Genomic DNA, 8,238 nt, shown 5'->3' with positions numbered 1-8,238 from the left:
GGAAAGCAAACAAATTAAAATTTTGGACATCAAGTAAAAACAATGGGCCTTGCCTTCATGCGGACCAGACGAATCAAAAATAAAATCATATAAGGTAAGGACGTTAAGAGAATGCCAAATATTTTAGAGGCTATTAGACAATTTATTGAGTCAAATAAAAAATCGACAAAAAAACCACCGACATAAAAAAACTGTGTAAAAAAAAAAAACCTGAAAACTGTGTCAAAAAGTTCAAAGACCCCTACAATCCTTTTCATACCAGCCCCATTCTATAACTCACCATATATGTTCATGGGAAAAGTGTCTCCTAGACCTAGAGAAAATAACAACCTTATTCCAGGTCATCATCAGAATAAGTTCTCTTAAACACTGAGAGAACCCACCAGCCAGTCCCAAATAGGCAAACACCACCAAAAAAAAAAACCTGTAAAATCTGTCCTGTGACATACACAAAAGGTGATATAAAAATAATCCACTCTTGTAGCTAACTACTAACACAATTAGCCTAAATATAAACATAAACTTTGTCTAGAAAACCTAAGCTAGCATTTCTGTATTCAAGTTAGAAAGTATTCTCCCCAAGCAACATTGTTTTACAAGGAACAGTGACTGGACATTAGTTGTTCAATTCTTCTAAAATCCATTCAACGTTTTTTCTTTCTCCTGGCGGCTACTTCTTCTACGACCTTGGGTAAGATATAACATGTAGAATTCAATTTATAATATATGCATACATTGGAGGCGTTAACACATACATCCAATCAAGTATTGCTACAATATCATAATAGTTTTACTCAACAACTCACTGTCTAAAAGATTTACAAATGAAAACATGTGGTAGGAGCCGATGCATCAAACTTAAGCTCCAACATTTATATGAAACGCCACCCAATTTTTTAAGGAATAATCAACTCATAATTAAGAACTCTGTGTTATACAAAAAATCCGAACTTTAATCAGATGGGTAGCAATTAAGGTGCCGTAGAACACAAAACTAGCTAACTAGTTAACATACGAATAATTCCCAAAAAAAATGTTCCGCAGCCGGGAGTTGAACCCGGAAATTCTAATCATTGAATTTGCCTGAGTGCTACTGCGGATACTAAATTAGTTGTGTACTTGTCTAATAAATATTATTTTTATTATCTTAAAGTTTGGTTGCTGTCTTGATTATCAACATAAAAAGAAAATTAATCATAAAATTATATAAATATTTATTATATCATAATATTTTTTTCAATTCAAAAAGTGAGTTTTTTATTAAAACAAAATATTTTTTAATTCTAAATTTATATCAAATTAAATATAAAATATATTGAAAATTATTAGTCATAGTAAATATTTAATGCATATTTTTCTAATATATTTAATTAATTACTATTAAAAAATTTTATTTATTGCTCCTATATTTTAAACAATATAAAAGTATTTAACTTACAAAAATTAAAAAAATTATTGGATTATTCTTATATTATTTAAGACATTACTACCATTAAGTAATTACTATAGTTCGAAAGTGTTGACAAACTTCCTATGAATGTTGGTGATAAACATTATGATCCTCTATTTTTATTTGGTTTTGGGTTGACCACAAACCCCACTAAGTACTAAAATGAAAAAATCCTTGTATGAGAAAATTTCCTCTAAGAACACCAAGTTATCATTAACTTAGCATTTATTATTAATGATTGAATGTCTCAAACTTAAATTTATGAGATTAATAAGAGAAAAACTTTTGATTCTTTGACATTTCTTTTATCTTTTTTTTTTTTTGGTCTTGGATAGAAGGTGCCTCAGGCTCATAGTATAGTAAGAGGAGACATTGTTTTCTACAATAAAAAACTAAACAAAAATCAAACTCTTCCTGATGTTAAGGAACAAACAAAACACTTCAACTATGAGAAGGTTGGTTATTTAGGTTACAATATTATTGACACTGAAACAAACAAGAGGGAGATGAGTAAAGATATGAAGGTAAGAGTATATAAGAAAGTTCAAGAATATTGCAAGGCCTTATTCACCCTCTCCTTTGCTATCCTTATGCAGTTCTTGGCTCTTCCCCTGAATCCCTTTGTAAGCTTGAATATCTTATCTTTATTCATCTTCTCTTGTTCTTTTTACTCTGTAAACACAATTTCATCATCCGGGAAAAAAAATGGTAAAAATAATCTCAATTTCCAAACCGAGGACGAAAATTTTATTAACAACATACATGAAGAATTTGATTTATTCTACAGCCGGGAGTCGAATCTAAAAATTTATGGTTGAATTTGCCTGAGTGCTACTGTAGATAGTAGAGTAGTTGTATATTTATTTAACAAATATTATTTTTATTATGAGTTTGTGTCTTGATTATCAATGTAGAAAGAGAATTAGAAATAAAACTATATTTATTATATTATGATATTTTTATTCAATTCTAAAAGTGAATTTTTTATTGAAGCAAAATAGTTTTTTTCAATTTTATGTTTATACCAAAATAAATATAAAAATATATTAAAGATTATTAATGATAATAAATGATATTTGATGCATATTTTTTTAAGATATTGAATTAATTATTATTAAAAAATGTATTTATTTCTCCTATATTTTGAATAATATAAAAGTATTAAAATTACAAATATTGAAAAATTTTATTAGATTCTTATTTGATTTAAGACATCAAATATCAAGTAATCTAAAATTAATTAAATTTGTAAAACAGAATTAGATACCCATAATTCTATAAAAATAAAAATGCATCAATTACTGGTATTTAGTCATCTCACTTGTATTTATTGTAAGACAACCTTTTTTCTTTGATCACTAATTGTTCACAAAATAATTAGAGTGAATGAAGAATACTGTAATAAGGGACAAATGCATAAATTTTAATATAGAGGAACCGAGTTTTAAACGAAAATATTATTTTTTTAATTATATTTTTTTATTACATAATTTAGGCATAATATTAAATTATTGAATTAGTTTTTCAAAAGATTTATCAAGATATAAAAAATAATCTTATAAATTTTTTTCATAAGTTTATTTTTGACCGTTATATAAAAGAGATATAATAAATATCAATAGTAAACTATAAAATTATAAAATATCAGTAATTTACTGTGTGTTTAATTAAGAAGTTATCACATATTTTATTAATTAAAATTAATTTTTCAAAAATTTTAAAAAATTTAAAAACAAATAAAAACTATTATTTATTTGAAAGGCATAATATTTTTATAGAATACAAAATACAACTATCAAAGTAAAATGATACTTGATTCTTATATTTTTAATTTTTTATTATTATAATATGATTGAAATATTAAATTGTCTGAAATTTAAAAGATAAGAAAGTAATATTCTAAAAAGTTTTCTGCAGTGAAGAGTTGAATCCAAAAATTCTATTCATTAAATTTTTCTAAACACTACTAGAAATGATGGACTTGTCATCTCTCTTTACAAAAAAATGTTATTTTTATTATCTCAATTTTGAGTTGATATCTTGATTATTAACATAGAAAAAAAATTCGTGATAAAACTATTTATCAGGATATTTTTTTTCAAGTCTAAAAGTAAATTTTTTTAAAGCAAAATATTTTTGTTCAAGTTTATATTTATGCCAAATTAAATATAAAAGTATATTAAAAATTATTAGTAATAATAAATGTTATTTGATGCATACTTTTCTAAGGTGTTTAATTAATTACTATTAAAAACTTCATTTATCTCCTATATTTTGAACAATATAAAAATATTCAACTTACAAGAATTAAAAAAATTATTAAATTCTTATTCTATTTAAGACATCATTTTTTATATTCAACTTACAAGAATGAAAAAAATTATTAAATTCTTATTCTATTTAAGACAACACTATCAAGCAATTTAAAATTAATCAAATTCTTAAAATAGAATTTTTATACCCATAAATCTAAAATAGAATTTAAATAATTTTATTAGTTATTTATTAAAATTTGGCCAACAGTTAACCAACAAAAGGAGAGTGAGTAATCTTACACCATTAAAAACACTAATAATAATTAATTAATAGTTACAAATTACAGAACTTGCTGCCCCTATCACTCCTCTCCCGTAATTTTCCACCGGAATTATTGGAAATATAAACATAAACAAAAACGAGTATAGAAAACCTTAGCTAATATTACTGTAGTCAAGTTAGAAAGTATTCTACGCAAACAACATTGGTTTACAAGGAAATCTTGCAGAAGGAACAGTCATACATGAGCACAGAATGGACATTAATTGTTCAATTCTTCTAAAATCCATTCAACGTTTTTTCTTTTTTCTGGCGGCTTGTTCTGCTATGAACTCTGGGTTTCTGCATGCCACAATAAGTTTTGGAGGAGTGGAGGTGTGATAACCACTGCTGAAAGCATACAAAAGCAAATAGAAACAAACAATTTTCAATTAAAAATCATAATTCATATGCAGGAGATAAACATATTATAAAAAGAGAAACAATGACTCTTACTTCCAATACTCCTCCTTTCCTCCTTCACCATCAGCACTTCAATTCCAAAACAAAAAACAAGTCAATATAAACTCTTATAAATATAAATCACTATCATTAAAGAGAGAATAAACCTCAATTCCAATGATTTTGACTCAAGTGCTTTCAGATCCTTAAGACCACAAGTTTCACAGCACAAGGGAACAACTTCATGTAGAGAAGGACCTACAACACATTCCGAACAGGCCGCATCATTAAGCGGGGCCACAAAAAATAGAAAGCACGAAAGAAAAATTTTAGTAATGATACCACGTGGTGAGGGTTCTTCTTGCAGTTTACAGTAATCCACATGAGTTTCACGATTAGGCATTTGATGAACCCTGGCATAAAAGTGCTTAGCAGTATCCTCTGATGCATTGGGCATGTTTTTAGTATATTTAGGCTCAGCTATAAAGTGCAGTAGCCGTATATACCCAAGTTTTTTGAAATAACGGCACACTTTTCCACGAGTACCAGTAACCTCGTATTGCTCTTCCTGAAAAACAAATAACAAGGAAGAATTTTTGTTTTTATTGTTTAATAAAGGTACTATAATCAAAAGAAATGAATAGACTAGGACTAACAAGTTAATTTACCTCTTTTAGCCCATCATTGTAGTGTTTCATTGCAGCTAATGGATAAGGAAACGTATTTATTTTAATAAATAAAAACATTTAAAAAGATTTCCTAATAATAATAAAATATATTTAATATAAAAAATATTATATATATTCATAAAAAATAATATTTTTTATTTTAATAATTTTAATATTATATTTTATTAATATATTAGAATATATATTTTATATGTACAAAAATATACAATAAAGATATATAAGATTATCAAAAAATAGTTATTTTGTTAATAACCACTTGAATTTTCTGTCGAATTCTTAATTCAAATTTAGAATGTACAACGATTCATTCGATAGCTTTTTTATTTTCTAATAAAAAGAGATCTATTTCTACCCGAACATTCCATAAAAATAAAATAAATTTTCCTAAGCACTCACACTTCTTCAGGTTCAGTGCCTCTAACACCGCCTTCAATAAAAAGGGTCCTTTGATGTCACATAGAAGTTTATTTGTAAGAACAAGGAAATTTAAGCAATAATAATAATAATGTAATAATGTAATGCCATAAACTATAAGCGAAAAAAGTTAAATGAATAAAATCATGCTGACTTACTCTATTTCAACGTTACCACCTTCAGCTAAGGGGGCTTTTCATCTTTACCAGCTTCGGGTAAACAGGGTTCATCATCTTCATCAGATTCTGATGAAGAGGGATCACAAGGCTTTTGTCTTTGACTTCAAACAACAATTGATTTTCAAGCAAAGGAATATTAAAAAAAAAAAAAGAAAGAAATCAATATATTGATAATTTGATGCGAATTGTTATTAGGTGAAAAATCCGTATTTTGAGAGTGTTAGGTAAACAATGACCATCTTGAACAATATAAACAACTATTAATCAAATAAAAAATACAGTACACTTCCAAATTAACCATCTAAAACTTAATATTAAAATAACCATTCGTACACCTAGTGTGAACATTCGATATATATATTGTTCATATTGTTTAGTATTTTCATTGTCTTTATTTTATTTTTCGGTAAAAGGAGAAGGCAAGAAGCTCTAAATAGTAACAAGCATAACCTGCGTCTGGAGCGACGTTTGTTGGAGCTATAATCAAGCTGGACTTGTCTAGGCCTCAAATAGCGGTCGCCAATAACACGACCATGACATCTTAAATTGTATGGTATTGCTGCTGCTTCTTTCATACTGCTCTTCAATTTCACTTCTTCTACACCTTCTGCAAACAATAAGCAGAATGGATCATTTCTATATAACAAGCCTTGTCAATTGGTTTTATCATTGGAGTTAGCATCAGAAACATTAACACTCATTTTGCTCCATTGAAAAATTAATTTACTAAAACAAAGATCACCATTTTAATAAATGATGTCGAGAAGAGTAGTGATATTGATCCAGAAAAAGTTAAACAAACTCTTGAAATAGCAGAAGCTAACTTGAGTAAAACTGAAGGTAAGAGACAACTAATCGAGGGCCAATCTCGAAGTTGGTTCTATACATGTGACCAGTGCGCAATATCGGTCAGCCAACATTGAAGAGGAATTAATAAATCAATTTTAGAGGATCGAGGAATCTAGAATGCTGTCAGAGTTCAGTTATATATCCTCAATTCAAGAAAATAAATCTCACTTGAATATATATATATATATATTTATATAACCTCGTCAATAACAATAATAATTGGTACTCAGATTAAAATCTAACCTAAATAATCAATCATAATTCTCAATCCAAACTCAGTCATATACAAAATTTGGAACAATTATTCTTCAAAATTGGTGCAAAAAAATTAACTAAAACAACTAGCTATTTTTTTCGTTGTTATTCAAAACCCCCTAACCCAAAACACAGAGTAAAGAGAAGCACAACAAACCACATCCAAAATATTAACAAATCAAAACCAGAAAAAGCACAAAACGTAACCCTCATTATGCTAACAATATATCACAGCAAATAGAATAGAAAATTACATTTGTATAATTTGTGTATGATCTAAATTCTGAATATGTATTGGGTAAATTGAATTAGGTATATAAGTACCAATTACCACTTGATGTAGCAGAAATCGACGGTGGAAGAAGTAGAAACCGGCAATAAATTATAGATGTGTAGTGAGTTTTAGTCCGAGGCTGCGAAAATGAGGATCCCCATAATACGAGGATTTTTTATTTTAATAAATAAATAAATATATTTCGTTTACAGTGTAAATTAGATAAATATATTTTTTTAAAAAATTGAAAATAATAAAAATATTAATATTATTAATAATCCAAACTTTTAGCATGTAATTAGTACATAAAAAAGTTGGTAGAAGATATTAAAATAAATATGCTTGATCAATTAGTACTAAAAAAAGGTTGATGGAATAGTAGAAGAGAGTTGAAACGGTTATCTCCCATTATTCACATGATAACTGTTTCAATTTTCTCTCCAATATCCCATCAATCTCTCTTAATAATGGGCAATCTCTCCCCACATGATAATATTAATATGTTTGATCAATTAATACTCAAAAAGAGTACATAGAAAATTTTAGTTTAAATTATGATCCAATTGGATTGATTTAAATTTAAAAAATAAAATAATCGTTTTGCCAATTGGTACGAGAGATTGATGGGATAGTAGAGAGAGAATTGAAACGGTTATCACTCACGTTGATAGTGGGAGATAACGTGAGAGATAACCATTTCAATTCTCTCCCCATTATTCCATCAACCTTTTTGAGTATTAATGATCAAATATATCTATTTTAGTCTCTTCTACCAACGTGCTAAAAGTTTGGATTATTGATAATATTAATGTTTTTATTATTTTCAATTTTTTTAAAAAATACATGTATCTTGAGATATACATGTTTTGCGTTTAACTCTCTTATACCGTGTAAATGAGATACATGCAAAATTATCTCGTTTAGATAAATAAATAAAAGAAAAATATTTGTTTCGGTGAATTTTTTTAAATTATTTATTTCGATCATTATTATAATTTATTTATTTATTAAAATAAAAAATTTCATGATATGATGGTTAAAAGATATTGGATGGATAAAAAAATTTAAATGTAAAATTAATTTTGAGTAATTGTTCATGACAAATACATGATGGTTGAGTTTTGAATAAAAGATTTTTTATTTTTTTAAAAA

General features: G+C 26.8%; 2 protein-coding genes across 3 annotated transcripts in view; both read right to left on the bottom strand.

The window, feature by feature from the left end:
- Nucleotides 1-490: 490 nt before the first annotated feature.
- The window catches only part of LOC107496662 (uncharacterized), a 60,569-nt gene continuing 52,821 nt past the window's right edge, over nucleotides 491-8,238 (bottom strand). For both annotated transcript variants that reach the window (XR_008001273.1, XR_008001274.1), the window contains one exon: nucleotides 491-576. The gene's annotated coding sequence lies outside the window, so the exon portion shown is untranslated. The remainder of the gene's footprint in view (nucleotides 577-8,238) is intronic.
- On the bottom strand, nucleotides 4,276-5,143 carry LOC127739666 (uncharacterized). The gene is made up of 5 exons (XM_052251457.1): nucleotides 5,095-5,143; nucleotides 4,769-4,994; nucleotides 4,594-4,684; nucleotides 4,481-4,516; nucleotides 4,276-4,375 (listed from the first exon to the last, which is right to left on the bottom strand). The coding sequence occupies exons 1-5, from the start codon at nucleotides 5,122-5,124 to the stop codon at nucleotides 4,276-4,278; spliced, it is 483 nt and encodes a 160-aa protein (XP_052107417.1). The 5' UTR covers nucleotides 5,125-5,143.

Source organism: Arachis duranensis, chromosome 7 (genome assembly GCF_000817695.3).
Source record: "Arachis duranensis cultivar V14167 chromosome 7, aradu.V14167.gnm2.J7QH, whole genome shotgun sequence".
Lineage (NCBI taxonomy): Eukaryota > Viridiplantae > Streptophyta > Magnoliopsida > Fabales > Fabaceae > Arachis > Arachis duranensis.
This window is presented reverse-complemented; position numbering and strand designations above follow the sequence as displayed.

Bases quoted from the DNA above. Each gene is read 5' to 3' on its own strand.
- LOC127739666 (XM_052251457.1), bottom strand. From the start codon at position 5,124: ATGAAACACTACAATGATGGGCTAAAAGAG. The intron at 4,995-5,094 runs GTAAATTAACTT...TTTGTTTTTCAG, and splicing joins ACAATGATGGGCTAAAAGAG to GAAGAGCAATACGAGGTTAC. The intron at 4,517-4,593 runs GTTTATTCTCTC...TTGGAATTGAAG, and splicing joins TCAAAATCATTGGAATTGAG to TGCTGATGGTGAAGGAGGAA.